Below are 24688 nucleotides of genomic sequence, written 5' to 3' on the forward strand. Positions count from 1 at the left end.
GGTAATCACTGGTGAAGGGTCATGGTGTTATGGTTACGACCCAGAAACAAAGCAACAGTGAAGCCAGTGGAAGACGACATCGTCACATCATCCAAAAAAAGTCTTAAAGTCAAATCAAATGTCAAAACAATGCTAATTTGCTTTTTTGATGCCAAGGGCATATTTTATTCAGAGTTTGTTCCCCCAGTTCAGACTGTCAATAGAAACTTTTATTTGGAAGTTTTAACAAGATTGTGCAGCAGTGTTCATCAAAAAAGGCCTGATTTGTGGGAGACGTGCGACAGGCTCTTCCACCATAACAACACACATGTGCACACAGCCATTTCAGTTACAGTATTTGACTAAAATGACATGGTCCCTCCCCTCTGCAACACGCACCTTACTCGCCTGACCTGGCTCCGTGCAACTTTTTCTTATTTCCACTCGTGAAAAGGGGCATGAAAGGACATTGATTTGACAGCATTGAAGAAATCGTGAAAAAAAAAGAGGGGCAAACTGTCAGCCATTACTGAAGACGACTACAAAAAATGTTTCAAACAGTGGAAACACCTGTCGGACAAAAGTATTAGTTTGTAGTGGAGAGTATTATGAAGAGTATAAGATGTTTTGTAAACAGTTTGAAGGTATATAGCTTTTAAAAAAATATTTTTTAAATAATTTTGATGCTGGTTGGTTGTGTATTTTTAATTGCAAATTTATTAAACATATTTTCCAAACTATCACACTTTATTAATCTTTAATTACATCTTTCAGATTATTTTTCTATTAATAATTATGCAGTACAAACAAGTAAGTACAATACAAACAAGAAAGAAAGAAACATTTAAGGAATCCAGAGACAGTGGCACTCACGGTGTGCCTGTGCATGCATGCTCTGTATTTATCAGGTCTGTGATCACCTGAAATTTTGAAGGACTGTAAAATGCTGTTCAGTTTCTGTATTGGCAGTTTCATATGCAGTTCCATTTGGTCCTGTTAAGTCCGTGTTTTATTTGTTTCCTTCAATATGTCTGTGATCAGGACAAATATGTTGTTCTTCCTGGTATATTCTACTTACATTTACTGTCACATATGTTGTAACTGGACTACCCATCCAGATAGCTGACCACATTAAAGTGCCCGCTTCTGGGATATGTAGAGGTATGCTGGCGTGGATCAAATATTCCTTGCGGTTAAAGGTTGTAAGAGCTAGCCTCAATGTCTAAAAAATGACAGTTCTCCACATCCCTCTAGGTAAATACCAGTTCCCATGACCTGCCTCAGTTACACTGTGCAAACACTTTGGACAACTTTGTCACATTTGACTGTGTGATGTGCACTAAATGCAGACAGAATGGGTGCACGAATTCCTGCCCTGTGGGGCAGCTTGCAGTAGCTTTAAAATACGTTCAGGAGTGGCAGTTCCCTTGTAATAAAGCCTATAGTGTATAAAGGTATGATAGGCTCTCTGAGATATTGAAGTCCCATATCAGTTCTGACCACGCACTAGCAGGTTATGGGACATTGGAAAGGATGGATGTTACAACCAGATCTTCCTGCTGAACAATTATTTTTGTCCTACTGCACAATTAAGAAGGCCCATTATCTTCTCGTGATTTGATTTCATTTGTCAGTTTCTGCAATTGTTAATTAGATCTTCAATATTAAGTTGTAGATCGGCACAACAAAAGACTTTCACAATCAAAGCTTTTGGCCATTGGCCTTTCTCAACCACCCACGCGCACGCGCAACTCACATACGTGATTGCAGTCTCAAGCAACTGAAACCACACTGCGAGCAGCAGCACCAGTGCATGATGGGAGTAACGACTGGATGGGGGTAAGGAGGAGGCTGTAGTGGAGAGGGGGAGGGATAGTATGGTGGGGGTGGCGGACAGTGAAGTGCTGCAGGTTAGACAGGTGGCAGGGGAGACTTTGGGGTTCCCAGGAGTTCCAAAATTTTCTGGTGGAATGACATAAGCTTCTTCATTTAAGTCCCAATAGAAATAAAAAAAAGTGATGTCAACATAGTCAGTCTCCAGGTTCTCTCGAGCTGCCGTAGACAAGACACATCAAATGGATGCATGCATGCATGACCACAGGTGTGAAGGTGTCCTGATAATCAACACCTTGAACTCGAGTGCATCCTTTTACCGCTAGGCATGCCTTAAATGTTTCTGGTCTACAGCTAGCCCCCGAGCTTTATTTGTATTACCCACTTAGTATTGAGTGGTTTGTCCCCCCTGGGTAGCTCTACTTCTTCAAATGTGTTACGACAATTCTTTCTTCATGCTTTTTTTCCATTCTTCGTTATTTGTCCCTTCGAAGATGTCTTTGACATCAGTGTTGTCACTTGGAAGTCCTTCTTCCAAATAGTAACATGATCTGGCCATGTCTTGGGTTTTGGTTCTCTGTTCGACCTTCGAGGTGTAACCTCTTGAACCATGTTTTGATTTACATGACCCTCATCTTGAGCTTCAATTTCTATTGAATCACTGTCAAGGCCATAAAAGGGTTCATTATCACTGTCTTCTGATTTAACTCCTTCAGTTTGTGAAGTACTGATGTCCTGTTGAACTGCTACTTATTCAAATCCTAAGGCATTTGAGGTCTTAGGTTCCTCTGTTTTTGAGCTTTAAAAATTCTCATCCTACAGCCAACTATCTAGCTAGTCTCGCTATTGATGATGAATCGATAGCCTTTGGGTGTCTGACAGTAGCCTACAAATGTCAGCTTCTGTGACTTCTTATCCCACTTCTTGTGATGGGGTTTTGGAATTTTAACCATTGCAATGCAGCCAAGAATACTCAAATTTGATAAACAAGGCTTTCTGCTATGACAAAGTTCATGTGGCTTCTTATCTCCAACTCTGGTGGACAACAAACAATTTGATAGGTATGCAGTTGTAAACACAACTTCAGCCCAATACTCCTTTACTAGGTTAGCGTCGATCATCGTGGTATGAGCTTTCAACTGATGTGCTATTAGCTCTTGTGACAACACCGTTTTGCTGTGGGCTGTAATGTACTGTAAGCCAGTGGATGACACCTTCAGAAGTCAGAAATCCTTTTAGTTCATCATTGATGTACTCCCTTCCGTTGTAAGACTGCAACTTCTTGGTATTTTTGCCTGTCTGCTTTTCCACCACGACTCTGAAGTTTTTAAATATCCATGTTACCTCACATTTTTTTCTTCAAGAAATAAACAAACTAAAATCCTGAAACGTGATCAAGCAAGTGTGAGAAAATAATGATTTCCATTAATAGATACTGTCTCCATTTGCGCACACAAATCGGAATTTACTAAATCTGTGTGTAGACACATTTTCCTAGGCTTGAGTGGGAGATGTGACTGTTTTCTCATGATGCACATCTTGGAGGTCCTTACCCACAATATCTTCTTTTAGTCCTCTGACAACTTCAGCATACTTTTGTGATTCTTATGTCATAGCCTGTGATGCCACTATCTTTTACATAGTAGCACTGTTTCATTTCACTTCTATTCAAACAATAGATGCCACTCTTATGCATTGCTTTGTCAATTAGTTCACCTTCTGCATCCTAGATGAATCCACCTTTTTTGTGAAGTGACTTTATGCTGTTTCTTTCAACTTTAATGAGTGACAGCAAATTTACAACAGAGTTTGGGATATGAATGACTTAAAATGCTTCTACTTCTACTGTTTTATCACCAGTACTGAAGGTCAGATCCACACTTGGCGTAGCCATCACCTCCTGCACTGGTCACTGAACTATTACATGGTTTGACATTATAAAGCTTCCTTCAGTCATTATTGATGTGAGAGTCGAGGCACAGGAATCTAAGTACCACATATCCTTTTGTGAGACTGTTTAACATCAGCTACAAAAAAGCTTTCTTTTGTTGTGACTGTTTCCTAAGTACGTATCAGTCATCATTATTTTTTGACGAACTTCCTCCTTTCCATCCTTACTAGAACAATACTTCGCGATATTATTAAGTTTGTTGCACTTGTAGCATTTACGAGGTGCATTCAAGTTCTAAGGCCTCCAATTTTTTTTTTTTTTTTTTTTTTCTCCGGACTGGAAAGAGATAGAAACATGCGCATTGTTTTAAAATGAGGCCGCGTTCATTGTCAATACGTCCCAGAGATGGCAGCACTGTACGGCAGATGGAATTTTACCGCCAGTGGCGAGAATGAGAACTGTTTTAAATACTTAAAATGGCGACATTTTCCTTACTTGAACAGCGTGCAATCATTTGTTTTCTGAATTTGCGTGGTGTGAAACCAATTGAAATTCATCGACAGTTGAAGGAGACATGTGGTGATGGAGTTATGGATGTGTCGAAAGTGCATTCGTGTGTGCGACAGTTTAATGAAGGCAGAACATCGTGTGACAACAAACCGAAACAACCTCGGGCTCGCACAAGCCGGTCTGCCGACATGATTGAGAAAGTGGAGAGAATTGTTTTGGGGGATCGCCGCATGAGTGTTGAACAGATCACCTCCAGAGTTGGCATTTCTGTGGGTTCTGTGCACACAATCCTGCATGATGACCTGAAAATGCGAAAAGTGTCATCCAGGTGGGTGCCACGAATGCTGACGGACTACCACATGGCTGCCCGTGTAGCATGTTGCCAAGCAATGTTGACGCACAATGACAGCATGAATGGAACTTTCTTTTCGTCGGTTGTGACAATGGATGAGACGTGGATGCCATTTTTCAATCCAGAAACAAAGCGCCAGTCAGCTCAATGGAAGCACACAGATTCACCGCCACCAAAAAAATTTCGGGTAACCGCCACTGCTGAAAAATTACAGGGTCCATGTTCTGGGACAGCGAGGGCATAATCCTTAACCATTGCGTTCCAAAGGGCACTACGGTAACAGGTGCATCCTACGAAAATGTTTTGAAGAACAAATTCCTTCCTGCACTGCAACAAAAACGTCCGGGAAGGGCTGCGCGTGTGCTGTTTCACCAAGACAACACATCCGCACATCGAGCTAACGTTATGCAACAGTTTCTTCAAGATAACAACTTTGAAGTGATTCCTCATGCTCCCTACTCACCTGACCTGGCTCCTAGTGACTTTTGGCTTTTTCCAACAATGAAAGACACTCTCCGTGGCCGCACATTCACCAGCCGTGCTGCTATTGCCTCAGCGATTTTCCAGTGGTCAAAACAGACTCCTTCGCCGCTGGAATCATGGCGTCAGCATTGTGAAAAATGTGTAAGTCTGCAGGGCGATTACGTCGAGAAGTAACGCTAGTTTCATCAATTTCGGGTGAGTAGTTAATTAGGAAAAAAAATCGGAGGCCTTAGAACTTGAATGCACCTCGTAATGTTTTGTAGGCCTCTGCTTATTTGTATATAGAGCAGATTCTTCATTTCCATTTGCCTCTTTGGGTTTGACATCTTGTAGCAGTTTCACTTTAATAGAATCTCCCATGACACACGTGCCACAGTTTTCAAGGCTGATAATGATCAGGTAATCCAACCAGGAGCACACTTCCTGTCTACTCTCCATTCATTGGAAACTTCATTACATTTAACTTAAACAAGGGCATTACTATTCGATCGTCACCTGCCGAATTGCATTTATGTTGTTTGGTTGTGATTAATGATCTACATGTGACTCTTGAGTCTTCAAATGCTTTTTCCAAGGCCGTCCAAGCTTCTGCTGCCCTATTTGTGTCCCTATGTAATTAATCTTTTCAATGAAAAGTATATTCTGGGAATGTTCCTTTTTCTCTCTCTTCTCCCAAGAATTGTCCCGTCTCATCGGATCCTGAGGACGATTTCAGGAACATCCCACAGTTTGTCATGAACCAAATACACCTTCATAGCAAATTTCCATGTCTACTAATTTTCACACTGCTCAACGTTTCAACCACTGGAAGTCCAGTTCGGGCTGTACCAATCATTTGTAGCTTTGACTGAAAAAATATCCAACAAACTGTCCATTCGCACGAATGGACACAGACGGACAGTGTTTGGTTTACACCGTCCGGTTTATCTGGATACTTCCCACTAACACCAACCTGTCAGAACTCCGGAGATGGGAACTTGCCCTTCAGTATATCCTCTCTTCTTGTTATCCGCCAGGCCTCAATCTCCGCTAATTTCAATTTGCCGCCGCTCATACCTCACCTGTCTTTCAACAACATCTTTGCCTCTGTACTTCCGCCTCGACTGACATCTCTGCCTAAACTCTTTGCCTTTACAAATGTCGTGTGTGTGTGTGTGTGTGTGTGTGTGTGTGTGTGTGTGTGTGTGTGTGTGTGGGCGCGCGCGCGCATACCTGTCCTTTTTTCCCCCTAAGGTAAGTCTTTCCGCTCCCGGGATTGGAATGACTCCTTACCCTCTCCCTTAAAACCATATCCTTTCGTCTTTCCCTCTCCTTCCCTCTTTCCTGATGAGGCAACAGTTTGTTGCGAAAGCTTGAATTTTGTGATTTTGTGTGTATGTTTGTGTTTGTTTGTGTGTCTGTCAACCTGACAGCACTTTCATTTGGTAAGTCACATCATCTTTGTTATATATATATATATATATATATATATATATATATATATATATATATATATATATATATATGACTGATCAATGAGCAAAAAATGAATGATCGGCATCACATGTGTAATTTCCAAACCGGCTCTGGATTTCCGCACACAACCAAAATTTTAACATTTATAAAACCTTACTTTCACTCATGTGCCTGGCCCCGTAACCTCTTGTTGAGCATTTTTTAAATGTAAATGTGAAAGCTCTTTGAAATAACATTTAATTAATCAATTCCTGCATAACTTGTTGCACATATATGAAGTATATGCATAATGTCGTTAACATTATGAGATGCAGTTGCTTTAAATTCCAATGCAGCTTGTTCATAGCTAGTGTGCTTTATTATTGACATAAATAATACCTGAAGGATTTGTTTGTCATTGTTAGTTCACATTGCTTTTGTATTCTGTTAAATTTTCATTTAAGCAACAATTTTGCAGGGCTAACACGGCAATGAAGTGTTTCCCAGATATTCCACCTATACGACGCTGTCATGATTATAAAATAACGACCAAGTTTATATACAAGTGTGTGCAGTGTGGCTATAGGTAAGTATAGATCTGTTAGTTTAAAATAAAGCTTGCCATCTTTGTAAGAACTTGAAATGGAAACAACAAATTGCAAAAAGAGGAAGAGACAGCACCAGTCTTTCTGTAAACTAATTTCGACACCAGACTGTGCTTTGTGTTCTCCTTACTTTGCAATTAATTGAATGTTTTGGATCAAGTTTCCAGATGTTACACTAAAATGTATTTACTTTTTATAGCAATTTAAAATGGTAAAATTCATTTTACATTGCATAACATTCTTTATTGCCTTGCCATTTAAAATAAATTATTATAATTGGAAGATGAGACGATGGAGAAATAAAAATAAATTTTATTTAGCAGTAACTGTTGTTCACTATCTGTCTGCCACTTGATCACAACCTCAGACCAACCATTTAGTTATCTTCTGGTGTGTGTGTGTGTGTGTGTGTGTGTGTGTGTGTGTGTGTGTGTGTGTGTGTGTGTGTGTGTGTTATGGCATTTAATTTTATTATTACATATTTATTTATTATGAATGTAAGTGTTGGGTTCAAATTAACGATATGAATTAATGATATGAATTTTGTGAGTATTTTTGTGTTTGTGTGTCTATTGACCTGCCAGCACTTTAGTTTGGTAAGTCACATCATCTTTCTTTTTAGATATTTATTTATTATTACGTATTTATTTAATGAATAAGAGAATGATGAGGCAGTATTGAATAGGATTGGGGAGAAGAGAAGTTTGTGGCACAACTTGACTAGAAGAAGGGATCGGTTGGTAGGACATGTTCTGAGGCATCAAGGGACCACCAATTTAGTATTGGAGGGCAGCGTGGAGGCTAAAAATCATAGAGGGAGACAGAGATGAATACACTAAGCAGATTCAAAAGGATGTGGGTTGCAGTAGGTATTGGGAAATGAAGAAGCTTGCACAGGATAGAGTAGCATGGAGAGCTGCATCAAACCAGTCTCAGGACTGAAGACAACAACAACAACAACAACAACAAGAGAAATGAAGAGTTTAGTAGTGAGTAGATATTTCTTGGGGGGGGGGGGGGGGGTTACACAGCCGGGTACAAAGCCTTAGCCTCTCCAAACACTCCCTCCATACCAGTTTTGGCATTTATTCTTCTTATTTGATCCATAAACTCTTAACAAAATTCACAGCTGTTCTGTTTGATACATTTCCACTTTTCCTGTGATTTGTGTTCTTGGATTGGAAGTACTTCAGTAGCTGCTCCCATAGTACATCAAAGGAGCTACCTCCCTCAGTTTTCCATGGCATCTGATAAATGTAAGCAGCTTGCTCATTCATGTAAAATACTTTATCCTGAATGCTTGTTCCACTTTTTTTTTATTCCTAAGCTGCTGCCATTTCTAGATTCTCAGAAAACCCCTTAAAGAATAACATAGGCTTTCCAGAAAACAGGGTAAGCAAGTTAATGCTACTACACTCCAGGTTAAGACCTGTGGAGCAGGTCTTGCTGGAACTTCAAACTTCTCACCCTTTTCAGCTTTACTAGCTCATTTTATGAGGCTAAATTTTGTCCAAGCAACTGTGATACATCATTGAGGAAATGAGTGACTATGTTTCACTGTAATTCATTACTTCATTATGAAGGATTAAGGGAAATGCAATTAACAAGGACATGTCACTGAAAATACTACTGTGGTTTGTCAAGACTAACCTCTGACAGTACTTCTGATGTCAGATTATAATTGGCCAGGTAGTTGTAAATGTAATCATGATAGCCAGGTGGATGGTGAAGGGTTCCAGCATCACATGCCCACAATGTCTGAGCAGCAGAGCTTTGAATAGGGCACTTTTGGGTTGAACAGAATCCAACAATAAAACTCCAGGCTGACTCGTCCAATACATTCATTGGTAGATATAGCTGCAGGAGGCGGAGTTCCATATTGCTGGCTGTCTCATAGGCAGCTATAAGAGAATTGGTTGCAAACTTTGTAGGTTGTTGTTAAAGTGTCTTGGAATTCTAAATATGCCATCCTTGGACATACACTCCATCATGGGATTTGTAGCTGACTTGTTCAGAGTACCAAAAAATTAAACTGTGCTCGAACAGGCCATGAAGGCCCAACGGTACCGACTGGCCACATTGTCATCCTCAGCCCACAGGTATCACTGGATGTGGATATGGAGGGGCATGTGGTCAGCATACCACTCTCCCGGCTGTATGTCAGTTTACAAGACCGATTCAGAGTACTAGGCAGAAAATAATGCACTATTCAGCAGGTTTAATTTTCAATAGGCATCCAGCATAAATTGGGGGAAAAAATGACAAGCCTCAAGTCGTGAAATCTAAAACTGTAAGGTTTCCTTGTGCACACTCCCCTTGTGCACATTCCATCTCTTCCGTGCAGGATTCCCTTACAGCAATTGAACTTATTTCTTTAATGCATTACATATTTCTGTATTATCAATGTTTCATGCTTTATTAATTCTTTTCTGTACAAATTCCCTAAGAAACATTTTGTAAACTGTTTACTGACTCCATGACCAAATAACTTTGGCTTTTATGGTCAAACAGGACTTCATAAATAAAAAAAAATAAGAGGTCAGTTCTTCAAGCCGGAACTACCCCAGTGGACAGGCTCCACCGAATGACTGCCTGATTGGGAAGAAAGGCCAATTTATGAGCAAGATGATGGCTTCAGGTGTGGTGCAATTAGCTTTCCTCAGCACTATCGCAGTAGTTGCATATGGCTGATGAAATGTACAGCTGACACACCATGCTCATAAGCAGTGAGAGGCCAATAAAATGTGTTACTCCCTTGTCAGTCTATGATGACTGAAACAGACAATGAATTAATTCCAGACTATCTCAGTCTTCCTTTCGTATTTTCATATTCCCCTCCTCAGTGGTTCATCTGACAAAAAAAGTTATCCTTTTTCTCTCCCATTATCCTGTTGAGGCAACAAATTTCATTTAGTTATTTCTCACTACCTACTTGAAACTTTCCTCAATTTGCAGTATGTTAGTCTAATCCTGGGACTAATGAAATTACCATTGATGTATCAAGATTATAATTACTCTCCAATTATCTGTCACTATAATATCTTACTCATAAACACCAGACCAGTGGCATCTGTTTCATATTATTTGATTGAAAAAGTTTTGGAAATTGCTTGCTTGATTTATATATATATATATATATATATATATATATATATATATATATATAGAGGGAAACATTCCACGTAGGAAAAATATATCTAAAAACAAAGATGATGTGACTTACCAAATGAAAGTGCTGGCAGGTCGACAGAGACACAAACATACACACAAAATTCAAGCTTTCGCAACAAACTGTTGCCTCATCAGGAAAGAGGGAAGGAGAGGGAAAGACGAAAGGATGTGGGTTTTAAGGGAGAGGGTAAGGAGTCATTCCAATCCCGGGAGCGGAAAGACTTGCCTTAGGGGAAAAAAGGACAGGTATACACTCGCGCGCACACACACACATACCCATCCACACATATACAGACCCAAGCAGACATATTCGTCTGCTTGGGTCTGTATATGTGTGGATGGATATGTGTGTGTGTGCGCGAAAGACCTTAGGGGGAAAAAAGGACTGGTATACACTCGCGCGCACGCCCACACACACACACACACACACACACACACACACACACACACACATCCATCCGCATATACACAGACACAAGCAGACATTTGTAAAGGCAAAGAGTTTGGGCAGAGATGTCAGTCGAGGCGGAAGTACAGAGGCAAAGGTGATGTTGAAAGACAGGTGAGGTACGAGCGGCGGCAAATAGAAATTGGAGATTAGCGGAGATTGAGGCCTGGCGGATAGTTTTAGCCGCTTCCCACAGGTTTTAACGTCGTTATTTCTCCATCAGACAATTGTTAGCCTCATTTCCATAATCTGCCACCACCATACCACCACTTTTAATACATCCTCACGTAGTTTTTTCGAAATTTTCCCGAATTTCTCCACCCTTTAACGTGTTTTGGCGGCAACACAACCACCTAACCTTTATGCACATCGTTATCTATCTACACTATTTCACCACAGGATCAACATAACCCAGCTCCAACCAACCCCTTTTCGCCTCTTTTCACACCAGATTTCCATTTGCTTTCTGCTTCACCTTTATCTCTCTCCATATATTTTTATATTTATTTTCATTTTCATTTCAGCCTCATATACACTTTCGACCTTCTAGTACCATGTCACCCTCACACCACCTCCACAACGACCCCATTAAGTTTTATTTACATTCCCTCCGCAAACATGCCTTCGCCCTAGCCAGATTACACTCCCATATTTTATTTTCTCAGGCCTGTCTGACATTTGGCATCACCCCCAAAGGCCTCACACTTAAAGTTCCCATCTCTGGCTGCAACCCTTCTCTCCATCAGTCCCTATACCAGTTCCAAACTGAACAATCCATTGCCCTCACCCACCTAATCCTTCACCTACACATCAACTTAGCCAATGAACACACCCGTCAACACCTATCCTTAATAAAAGTCCTCAATCTTTCCTCTCCCACATCCACACCGGCTGTTCAGACCATCCTCCTACAGGCCAACTGCAAATTAGAACAGCATGCCACCCTCCACCTTAAAAAACTATCCAATCTCCTGGTTTCCCACCTCCGGAAAGGCAACTCACTCACCCTTCACAACCTTTCCAGCAAACCTCAACCTCCTCTCATTGCACACAAACCCAGTCTCTCCCATCTACTCAATCTCCCACTTCCAGCTCCACTCCCTCCAAAACCTCAAAATTCCAGTCAACACAATCTGGAACCACAACACCCTAATTCAGTAGTTAACCTTTTCTCCAAACCTCTCTCCCAATCCGAAACCTCTGTCCTATCCAAAGGCCTCACCTTCAGCCCCACTCCCAGCTTTAACCAAACAGCCCTCATCAAAGATTTACTGTCCTACACCCGTACTCTCTGCTGGAAATATCACTTTGCCACGAAGAAAAATGATCCTAATCCTACTCCTAATGATCCAACTCCCCAAGACACTATCCAAATTGAACCCTGCCTGGAACAGTTCTGTCCTCCGTCACAGCGGGACCCACCTCCTCTTCCTCAAAATCACCCTCTCCTAACCTTCCAGGAATTTCTGACTTCCAGCCTTGCCTCTCAATCCTTCTTAAAAAACCTTAATCCTACTCCCAACATCACCACTGCTGAAGCCCAGGCTATCCGTGATCTGAAGGCTGACCAATCCATCGTCATTCTTCCGGCTGACAAGGGTTCCACGACTGTGGTACTTGATCGTCGGGAGTATGTGGCTGAGGGACTGCGTCAACTTTCAGACAACACTACTTACAAAGTTTGCCAAGGTAATCCCATTCCTGATGTCCAGGCGGAGCTTCAAGGAATCCTCAGAACCTTAGGCCCCCTCCAAAACCTTTCACCTGACTCCATCAACCTCCTGACCCCACCAACACCCCGCACCCCTACCTTCTACCTTCTTCCTAAAATTCACAAACCCAATCATCCCGGCCGTCCCATTGTAGCTGGTTACCAAGCCCCCACAGAACGCATCTCTGCCTACGTAGATCAACACCTTCAACCCATCACATGCAGTCTCCCATCCTTCATCAAAGACACCAACCACTTTCTCGAACGCCTGGAATCCCTACCCAGTCTGTTACCCCCGGAAACTATCCTTGTAACCATTGATGCCACTTCCTTATACACAAATATTCCGCATGTCCAGGGCCTCGCTGCGATGGAGCACTTCCTTTCACGCCGATCACCTGCCACCCTACCTAAAACCTCTTTCCTCATCACCTTAGCAAGCTTCATCTTGACCCACAACTTCTTCACTTTTGAAGGCCAGACATACCAACAATTAAAGGGAACAGCCATGGGTACCAGGATGGCCCCCTCGTACGCCAACCTATTCATGGGTCGCTTAGAGGAAGCCTTCTTGGTTACCCAGGCCTGCCAACCCAAAGTTTGGTACAGATTTATTGATGACATTTTCATGATCTGGACTCACAGTGAAGAAGAACTCCAGAACTTCCTCTCCAACCTCAACTCCTTTGGTTCCATCAGATTCACCTGGTCCTACTCTAAATCCCATGCCACTTTCCTTGACGTTGATCTCCACCTGTCCAATGGCCAGCTTCACACGTCCGTCCACATCAAACCCACAAACAAGCAACAGTACCTCCATTATGACAGCTGCCACCCATTCCACATCAAACGGTCCCTTCCCTACAGCCTAGGTCTTCGTGGCAAACGAATCTGCTCCAGTCCGGAATCCTTGAACCATTACACCAACAACCTGAAAACAGCTTTCGCATCCCGCAACTACCCTCCCAACCTTGTACAGAAGCAAATAACCAGAGCCACTTCCTCATCTCCTCAAACCCAGAACCTCCCACAGAAGAACCCCAAAAGTGCCCCACTTGTGACAGGATACTTTCCGGGACTGGATCAGACTCTGAATGTGGCTCTCCAGCAGGGATAAGACTTCCTCAAATCCTGCCCTGAAATGAGATCCATCCTTCATGAAATCCTCCCCACTCCACCTAGAGTGTCTTTCTGCCGTCCACCTAACCTTCGTAACCTCTTAGTTCATCCCTATGAAATCCCCAAACCACCTTCCCTACCCTCTGGCTCCTACCCTTGTAACCGCCCCCGGTGTAAAACCTGTCCAATGCACCCTCCCACCACCACCTACTCCAGTCCTGTAACCCGGAAGGTGTACACGATCAAAGGCAGAGCCACATGTGAAAGGACCCACGTGATTTACCAACTGACCTGCCTACACTGTGAAGCCTTCTATGTGGGAATGACCAGCAACAAACTGTCCATTCGCATGAATGGACACAGGCAGACAGTGTTTGTTGGTAATGAGGATCACCCTGTGGCTAAACATGCCTTGGTGCACGGCCAGCACATCTTGGCACAGTGTTACACCGTCCGGGTTATCTGGATACTTCCCACTAACACCAACCTGTCAGAACTCCGGAGGTGGGAACTTGCCCTTCAGCATATCCTCTCTTCTCGCTATCCGCCAGGCCTCAATCTCCGCTAATCTCCAATTTTTATTTGCCACCACTCGTACCTCACCTGTCTTTCAACATCACCTTTGCCTCTGTACTTCCGCCTCGACTGACATCTCTGCCCAAACTCTTTGCCTTTACAAATGTCTGCTTGTGTCTGTGTATATGCGGATGGATATGTGTGTGTGTGTGTGTGTGTGTGTGTGTGTGTGTGTGTGTGTGTGTGTGTGTGCGCGCGCGCGAGTGTATACCCGTCCTTTTTTCCCCCTAAGGTAAGTCTTTCCGCTCCCGGGATTGGAATGACTCCTTACCCTCTCCCTTAAAACCCACTTCCTTTCATCTTTCCCTCTCCTTCCCTCTTTCCTGACGAAGCAACCGTTTGTTGCGAAAGCTAGAATTTTGTGTGTATGTTTGTGTTTGTTTGTGTGTCTATCGACCTGCCAGCGCTTTTGTTTGGTAAGTCTCATCACTTTCTTTCTTTTTAGATATATTTTTTCCACGTGGAATGTTTCCCTCTGTTATACCAAACAAAAGCGCTGGCAGGTCGATAGACACACAAACATACACTCGCGCACACACACACACATATCCATCCGCATATACACATTTTTTCCACGTGGAATGTTTCCCTCTGTTATATAAGATGATGTGACTTACCAAATGAAAGTGCTGGCAGGTCGACAGACGCACAAACATACACACAAAATTCAAGCTTTCGCAACAAACTGTTGCCTCATCAGGAAAGAGGGAAGGAGAGGGAAAGACGAAAGGATGTGGGTTTTAAGGGAGAGGGTAAGGAGTCATTCCAATCCCGGGAGTGGAAAGACTTACCTTAGGGGGAAAAAAGGACGGGTATACACTCGCGCGCACACACACACACATATCCATCCACACATATACAGACACATGCAGGCATCTCACAAGCAGACATATTTAAAGACAAAGAGTTTGGGCAGAGATGTCAGTTGTGGCAGAAGTGCAGAGGCAAAGATGTTGTTGAATGACAGGTGAGGTATGAGTGGCGGCAACTTGAAATTAGCGGAGATTGAGGCCTGGTGGATAACGAGAAGAGAGGATATATTGAAGAGCAAGTTCCCATCTCCGGAGCTCGGATAGGTTGGTGTTAGTGGGAAGTATCCAGATAACCCGGACGGTGTAACACTGCGCCAAGATGTGCTGGCCGTGCACCAAGGCATGTTTAGCCACAGGGTGATCCTCATTACCAACAAACACTGTCTGCCTGTGTCCATTCATGCGAATGGACAGTTTGTTGCTGGTCATTCCCACATAGAATGCATCACAGTGTAGGCAGGTCAGTTGGTAGATCACATGGGTGCTTTCACACGTGGTTCTGCCTTTGATCGTGTACACCCTCCGGGTTACAGGACTGGAGTAGGTGGTGGTGGGAGGGTGCATGGGACAGGTTTTACACTGGTGCTTTTTCCTACGTGGAATGTTTCCCTCTATTATAACCGTATCATTAATTTGAACCCAACAATTACGTTTGTTATTGTCGCTGTTGCATTTCGAAATCTTTCCTGTCGTCTTATTTTCTCTTTATTTTCTCTTTCTGTTTTTACCAGTAGTCTCACTTTGTATTCACCTTCCCCTTTTTACCGTAATACAATTTTATCCCGCCTATATATACTCAATAATACGTAACCCATTTCAAACCATAACCAAAAAAATTTTTTATTTTCCGCTTTCAACACTACCGCTGCTATAAAATCCACCGTTTCTAGTTCAATAACAGCTGCTTTCACGTATTAAACAACCATTTCGACTAGTTCTAATAACTTTCACTTTATTTCCACTTCCGTTTTTCGCACATCACTGATCATTTTTAGCCGCTCCCCACAGGTTTTAACGTCATTATTACAATTGTTAGCCCCATTTTTGTAATCTTTCACCACAACACCACTCCTTTAATACATTTACACGTTTTTTCGAAATTTTCCTGAATTTCTCCGTCCATTAACGTGTTTTAGCGGCAACACAACCACCTAACCTTCATGCACATCGCTGTCTACCAACCCAAGTTCACCACAGGATCAACTTAACCAACACTTTTTCGCCTTTTTTCATACCAGATCTCCAGTTACTTTCTAGTTCACCCTTATCTCTCCCCATATATTTTTATCTTTCATTTTCATTTCAACCTCATGTTACACTTTCCACCTTCTAATACCATGTCACCCTCACAACACCCCCACAACGACCCCATTGGCTTGTGGATGTGTGTGTGTGTGTGTGTGTGTGTGTGTGTGTGTGTGTGTGTGTGTGTGCGCGCGCGAGTGTATACCCGTCCTTTTTTCCCCCTAAGGTAAGTCCTTCCGCTCCCGGGATTGGAATGACTCCTTACCCTCTCCCTTAAAACCCACATCCTTTCGTCTTTCCCTTTCCTTCCCTCTTTCCTGATGAGGCAACAGTTTGTTGCGAAAGCTTGAATTTTGTGTGTTTGTTTGTGTGTCTGTCGACCTGCCAGCACTTTCATTTGGTAAGTCACATCATCTTATATATATATATATACCCATTGATATTTAAGTGTGGGAATGAAGTTTCTTCTGACATCTTTGTACAAAATATTCTTGGTTTTCTTGCCATGTCAAATTACAGTAAAACATAGAGATTCAGAGAGAACATCCATCATCTTTATCTGTTATCAGGAACAACTGATGATCCTAATTGCAGTTTTGATGGCCTTATTAAGAGCCCAGGATTAGTCAGTCCATCATCGTCATGTTCTGCAACCACAGATTGTGTTGGTCTGCAGTGCTAGTGGCACCTATTGGAACATGAACAACTTTGTGAATTTTTTCTGTTATCTCTTTATGGAGACCACTCTTCAATGCACTATAGTGATTATAGCCACTGCTGTTGCACATACTGATATCTACAGTATCTTTGATAAAATAGTCACAGTATGTTGATGTATGGGACAGGAGTTTTCGTTAATCAAATAAAATTTTATGTTTATTCATAAGGCTATATTCAACAACTGCTAATTTTTGTCAATACAGATTTTAAAAGTGCTGTTGGTATTGCCAATTGTAAGGCAGACACCGCAGCAGTTAGGACTGTCAGTTCTCTGTGGTGGTTGAAAATTTGGGTTTTCTTCTAATTTGACATTATTACTATATTATTATTATTTTTGATTATTCCCATTTAAGAGAGCGTTTGAACTTGAATTCCTTTATGATGATTATTTATGTTTTTTCTGAGCCCAAATTTTCTTCATGTGTTCACTGTGTTGTTTCTTTCGCTCCGCTGTCCATTTGCATCCTGGTCTCTTCTGTGTTGTGGTGTCAAATTTATGTTTTTTGATGATGTTCCTGAATTCAGTTCTATTTTCTGCATTGTTTACTGTTATGTGTGCTTGTCTGAGGTCCTCTTCAACTTCTTTTATCCATTTTGTTTTTCCCCTGCCTGAGTTGATGACTTTAAGAATTCGCTTTGAAATTCTGTTTTCATTCGTCCTGTGGATATGTCCGTAGAACTGCATTCTTCTTTTCCTTATTGTATACATAATCTTGTCTTTGTATTTATATAATTCTGATGTTGGTCTCTTCTTCCAGATTCCTTGCTCTTGTATCGGGCCAGAAATTTTCCTGAGAATTTGATTTTAGTTTGCCCACCTATTTGTGTTGTTTCAGATGCATACAGTGCCTCCGGAAGTACGACAGTGTTGTAGTGCCTCAATTTTGCATTAATGGATATGGACTTTTTATTATAATAGTTCCACATGAGTTTATATGCTTTCTGTAGTTTTTTTTATTCTTTCCTCATTGACCTTTAGGTTGATCCCTGATGGCTGGATGATTTCTCCCAGGTACTTAAAATGTGGTACTTGTACAATTTTCCCATGGGTTGTCACAATAGGCAATTTGTCTTGTGGCACTCTTTCTATGTACTGGGTTTTCTCATATGAGATTTGCAGGCCAGTTCTTTGTGCAATTTCTTGTAACTTCTCTATGGCGTTAGTGGCTTCTTTTCTATTATTTGTGAGGATTGCAAGGTCATCTGCAAAAGCTAAACACTTCACATTGAATCTGCTGTATGCATGATCGTCCCTTGCGAAAACCAGCCTGGTATTCTCCTATTTGTGGGTCAGCTTGTTCTTCTAATCTATTCATGAGAACTTTTGATAGGATTTTATATGTGACCGGTACGAGTGAGATACCCCTGTAATTATTTGGTTCAGTTTTGTCCCCTTTTTTGTGGAGTGGATGGATGAGTGCGCATTTCCATTCAGATGGGATCTGTTCTGTTTCCCAAATGTTTAATATGATTTTGTGAATTTTTCCTGTTAATCTTTCATCATTTAGTTTCCATAGTTCTGCAATAATTCCATCTTCTCCTGGGGCTCTATTGTTTTTCAGTGTCTTGATAATTTCTACTATTTCGTTGATGGTTGGCGGTTTAGCGTAAGGATTTGGTGTAGACGTCTCATAGTGAATGAATGTCCTCTGTACGTCTTTCGCAGTTGAGAAGTTTGTTGAAATAGTCTGCGAGGATTTGGCAGTTATTCTTCGTGTTAGTTTCTAGTGAACCATCCGGTTTCTTGAAGCAAAGATTGGGTGGCTGGTATCCTGCAATATGTTCTTTAAACGTCTTATAAAAATTCCTGGTGTTGTTCTTCTTAAAGTCTTGTTCTATCTCATCTAGTCGCCGTTTGTCATAATTTCTTTTTTCCCTCTGAATAGTTTTCGATGTTTGTTTTCAGATTACTAGAAATTGTTGCCATTTTTCTGATGTTATGTGACTGTTGAAGTTTTTCCAGGCATTGCGCCTTTCTTCTATTGCTTGGTTACATATTATATTCCACCACCTGTGTTTTCTCCTTCTCGGGGGTTGACCCAGTTTCATTGTGGATTTGAGGACGTCCACAAGTTCTGTCCAGTTTGTGGTGTTTGTCTGACTAATTTCCTGTAAGATGTTTTCCTTGTTGAGTTTTATGTATTCGGGGTCTGGTCTCAGCACTTTGTTTAGTTTTGGCTTTTTTCTATTGGGTTGTGATTTGGTCTTTATCTGTAGAAGATGGTGGTCTGAGTCATAAAATCCTCTTCTCGTTTTCACATTCAGAATTTCTGCTGTGTTACTCTTGGAGATGGCCACATGGTCTATGTGGAATTCACCCAACATTGTGTTGGGCGACTTCCAAGTATACAGTTTCTTGTTGGGTTTTTTGAATTGTGTTGACATAATTACGAGGCCAAAATTTTTGAAAAAGCTTATCAATCTTCCCCATTCTTGTTAGTTCTCTTGTGAGCTGTATGGATTCCGGTGATTTTCCTGTATTTTTTCTCTTTACCTAATTGTGCGTTAAAGTCGCCTAACAAGATTATTACATGGTGTTTGGCAATTTTATTATTATTATAATTATTATTATTCTTTCTTTCTTTTCTCAGACGTTATGTCTGGTCAAAAATGGAAAGTGACACACACACTTGATCAAGTGTGACTTCCTTTTAAGTGTACTGTATATGTTACATTGCATTTGGGAACTTTCGGGTAATTGAACATGTATCAATAATTACGGATTTCTGTAGTTGTATATATACGTTTGGATGTAGCTGTATTGCGTTGATGTACTGGTGGATATTGTGTGGTATGACTCCTGTAGTAGATAGTATAATTGGTATAATGTCAACTTTATCCTGATGCCACATGTCCTTGACTTCCTCAGCCAGTTGGATGTATTTTTCAATTTTTTTCCTGTTTTCTTTTGTATATTTGTTGTATTGGGTATGGATATTTCGATTAGTTGAGTTAATTTCCTCTTTTTATTGGTGAGTATGATGTCAGCTTTGTTATGTGGTGGTGTTTTATCTGTTATAATGATTCTGTTCCAGTATAGTTTGTATCCATTATTCTCCAGTACATTTTGTGGTGCATACTTGTATGTGGGAACGTGTTGTTTTATTAGTTTATGTTGTATGGCAAGCTGTTGATGAATTATTTTTGCAACATTGTCATGTCTTCTGGGGTATTCTGTATTTGCTAGTATTGTACATCCGCTTTCTGATGTGATCTACTGTTTCTATTTGTTGTTTGCAAAGTCTGCATTTATCTGTTGTGGTATTGGGATCTTTAATAATATGCTTGCTGTAATACCTGGTGTTTATTGTTTGATCCTGTATTGCAATCATGAATCCTTCCGTCTCACTGTATATATTGCCTTTTCTTAGCCATGTGTTGGATGCGTCTTGATAGATGTGTGGCTGTGTTAGATGATACGGGTGCTTGCCATGTAGTGTTTTCTTTTTCCAATTTACTTTCTTCGTATCTGTTGATGTTATGTGATCCAAAGGGTTGTAAGTGGTTATCAAATTGCAATGGTGTAGCCGATGTATTTATACGAGTGATTGCTTTGTGTATTTTGCTAGTTTCTGCTCGTTCTAGAAAGAATTTTCTTAAATTGTCTACCTGTCCATAATGTAGGTTTTTTATATCGATGAATCCCCTTCCTCCTTCCTTTCTGCTTAATGTGAATCTTTCTGTTGCTGAATGTATGTGATGTATTCTATATTTGTGGCATTGTGATCGTGTAAGTGTACAGAGTGCTTCTAGGTCTGTGTTACTCCATTTCACTACTCCAAATGAGTAGGTTAATATTGGTATAGCAGAAGTATTTATAGCTTTTGTATTGTTTCTTGCTGTCAATTCTGTTTTCAGTATTTTTGTTAGTCTTTGTCTATATTTTTCTTTTAGTTCTTCTTTAATATTTGTATTATCTATTCCTATTTTTTTGTCTGTATCCTAGATATTTATAGGCATCTGTTTTTTCCATCGCTTCTATGGAGCCGCTGTGGTTATCCAATACGTAATCTTCTTGTTTAGTGTGTTTTCCCTTGACTATGCTATTTTTCTTAAATTCGTCTGTTCCAAAAGCCATATTTATATCATTGCTGAATACTTCTGTTATCTTTAGTAATTGGTTGAGTTGTTGATTTGTTGCTGCCAGTAGTTTTAAATCATCCATGTATAGCAAATGTGTGATTTTGTGTGGGTATGTTCCAGTAATATTGTATCCATAATTTGTATTATTTAGCATGTTGGATAGTGGGTTCAGAGCAAGACAGAATCAGAAAGGACTTAATGAGTCTCCTTGGTATATTCCACGCTTAATCTGTATTGGCTGTGATGTGATATTATTTGAATTTGTTTGGATATTAAGTGTGGTTTTCCAATTTTTCATTACTATGTTTAGGAACTGTATCAATTTAGGATCTACTTCGTATATTTCCAATATGTGTAGCAACCATGAGTGGGGTACACTATCAAAAGCTTTTTGGTAATCAATGTATGCGTAGTACAGCGACCTTTGTTTAGTTTTAGCTTGATATGTCACCTCTGTATCTGTTATCAGTTGCTCTTTACATCCTCGTGCTCCTTTGCAGCAGCCTTTTTGTTCTTCATTTATAATTTTGTTCTGTGTTGTATGTGTCATTAATTTCTGTGTAATGACTGAAGTTAATATTTTGTATATTGTTGGTAGGCACGTTATGGGGCGATATTTAGCTGGATTTGCTGTGTCTGCTTGATCTTTAGGTTTCAGATAAGTTATTCCTTGTGTAAGTGTATCAGGGAATGTGTATGGGTCTGCAATGTAATTGTTAAATAATTTATATCTAAAAACAAAGATGATGTGACTTACCAAACGGAAGCGCTGGCACGTCGATAGACGTGCCAGCGCTTTCGTTTGGTAAGTCACATCATCTTTGTTTTTAGATATATTTTTCCCACGTGGAATGTTTCCCTCTGTTAAATAATTTAGTTAGCTGTGAATGTGTTGAGGTGAACTTCTTTAGCCAGAAATTTGCTATTTTATCATTTCCAGGGGCTTTCCAATTGTGAGTAGAATTAATTGCTCGGGTGTCTTCATGCTGCAAAATTATCACTTCAGGCATTTGTGGTATCATCTTGTATGTGTCTGTTTCTGCTTGTATCCACCGTGCATGTCTATTATGTTGTACCGGGTTTGACCATATGTTGCTCCAAAAGTGTTCCATATCTGTTATGTTTGGTGGATTGTCTATTTAATGTGTGTGTTACCTATTGTCTGGTAAAATTTCTTTTGTTTTGTGTTGAATGTTTGGTTTTGTTTCCTTCTAAGTCGTTTGGCCAATGCTTGTAATTTCTGCTTCTTCTCATCTAATTGCTCTATCGCTTCTTGCTGTGATATTTTACCTAACCTTTTTCGTTTTTTGTTATTAATTGTTATAATAATAATTATTATTATTATTTCAGCATTGGCCGACATTCAAAATCTTTGGACTTGGAAAGAAAAAGATGTGGATATTGCCTGGGCAAGTTTGAATTGTTTATTAACAAGCCTACGAGTACAAGGGATACAAAGACACCTGCACAACTACAAACACCAAGGACTCCTTCAGCTTTTGCAGTTTTTGTGAAAGAAAATTATGGTTCTGTTAAAAAAGAAAGATCTGATTTGAAACATGGTGAAGTAATGAAGTTACTAGGACAGAAATTTGCAGCTGTAAAGGTTTCTACATGTGTAAACAATGTTTAAGAACTGGATTCATATTGGCATGGATGCTCATAAGGGTGGAGGAACTGATTTACCTTCACACAGTGGGAATATTCTAATGTCACAGGTTTACCTTCCCCTAGGAGAATTAAATGCTATTTTGAGTGTTATCAAAGACAAAATTACAATGGTGATGACAAATATTGGGTGCAATATAAGCAATAGAATGAGTGGTTATATCTGTTCTCCACATAGCAAAAGTTTTATGCAATACAGAGGCCTGTAAACAAGTAAGCTTATTACTTCTACAAACTTAGCTTACAAATAAACTTTCATCTTCCTCCAATACGCAGCTTTCTCCCTTTCCCCTCTCACCTTTGCAAAAAAAATGCACATAGGTAAGGAGAGGGAGTTTAACTGAACTACCATGTTAAAGTTCTTGTATAACTGCCTGCATGCTGCTGAATATCTCCACCATATAGTGACTGATGCTTTACTCATTCCTTTATTAATTATGTATGATAGGTGCTCACACTTCTCAAAAAGACCACGACTTCAGTCTGTAGGAGATCCTTACTGGTTTCCATATAACTAATATTTACAAAACAGCGAACACAATACTAACAATTCATCAAAATATAAAGACTGATTTCATTCCAAGACTGATTTTTGTTACTATTTTATCTCTATTTTGAGCATGCTTTCTTTACCTTGTATGTATAATATACATCAGGTCTTCCAATGAAAGGTATCGGATGCCAATTTTAATTTCTTGCAGAGCTTGCCTCAGAACACTTGCTTTAAGAAAACCAGTGCATATAAACTTGCATTTAAAATTCATGCATTAATTGGTAGTAGTAGTTGTTGGTATTAATACATATGTTGAAAGAGAAAATGGTTGGCTCTTATTTTTTAAATTTTACAATGAGATTTTTTTCTCAGCTATTGTTAGTTGGTTTCAGTGTGCATTGTCTACTGCAATATGCTTCACGTGTTCAGTTGAGTGTTCTCCTGTGTCTCATTTTCAGCTACTTTGTCCTACTCTTTGTTTGCTACCTATTTATTTTTATAGTTAGTGTTGGATGTGTTTGCACTTCATTTGTGTAATGTACATGATATGTTTGGGATAATGAAATTTTTTAGATGAAAAAAGTATTTAAATGATTGATAGTTACAGGCCTTGCTGCACTGTTATACTAGTTTAACATGCCCTATTGAGGGGAATCTAATGTGTGTGTAATAAAAACAGCAATGAGTGCCACTATCAACAACAAAAGGGTGTTAATTGTGTAAGTATAGTGCCTGTTGCACAGCTGGTTGTCAGTGAGTTCTCTGTGGAATAGGAAATGTATGTTCTCTCAAAGTAATGCTTCATTGTATATAATTTTTGTGTCAGAATAAAACAGGCATTAATATATGTGTGTAGTGAACATGTTTTCACAAATATCATTATTTTGGTTGTTAATGATTTTGTCAGGTATACTAACAACCAGTTAAAACCAAATTACTTTGTTATACACTCTAATATATTACATACATTATGGGGCAAATAAGTGGCCTGGAGAACACAGTTACAGAGTACAAAGAAACGCAGCAGGGGAAAGAAAGTACAGTACTAACCTGACTATAGCAGATGTTGAAAGTGGCCACCATTCATCTCTTGGCACTTATGGGATCTGGTCAGTAAGTTGCTAAAGGCGGATCGAAGCTGGACTGCTGGAATTGTTGCCTTCTCACCCAAAATGTAATGCCTCAGTTCTTGAAGTCTACAAGGGTTGTTGCAATACACCTTAGGCTTGAGGGTTCCCTACACAAAGCAGTCGCCCACTGATGGATAATGTGACCTGGGTGGCCAACTAGTGCCGCAACTGGACTGACCTCTGCTAATAGTTCTGTCAGGTCTGAAGATTGTGTAAATGTTATCCAAGGTTTGGCCAGCTCTGTGGGCAGTTGCTCCATCCTGTTGGGGTGTGGTTATATGCATACATTCACATCGATACATATGCACTGGTCTGGGCCATTTTTATTTGCTCCTCCAAGTATATACAAGATAACATGAAAAAGCAAGTTACGCAGTACTGTGGTAGACTAGGTAACTTTTATTGAATGGCTGCACTAAATTTCA

The 24688-nt window shown here is 40.3% G+C and overlaps 1 protein-coding gene across 1 annotated transcript in view; it reads left to right on the plus strand.

Moving 5' to 3' along the window:
• LOC126199196 (germ cell nuclear acidic protein-like) overlaps window positions 1–23980 on the plus strand; it is an 86989-nt gene extending 63009 nt beyond the window's left edge. The window contains exons 10-11 of the mRNA XM_049935976.1: window positions 6961–7068; window positions 22323–23980. Coding sequence (XP_049791933.1) covers window positions 6961–7068; window positions 22323–22605 — 391 coding nt within the window. The 3' untranslated portion in view covers window positions 22606–23980. The remainder of the gene's footprint in view (window positions 1–6960; window positions 7069–22322) is intronic.
• The last annotated feature ends 708 nt before the right edge of the window (window positions 23981–24688 follow it).

Source organism: Schistocerca nitens, chromosome 8 (genome assembly GCF_023898315.1).
Source record: "Schistocerca nitens isolate TAMUIC-IGC-003100 chromosome 8, iqSchNite1.1, whole genome shotgun sequence".
NCBI lineage: Eukaryota > Metazoa > Arthropoda > Insecta > Orthoptera > Acrididae > Schistocerca > Schistocerca nitens.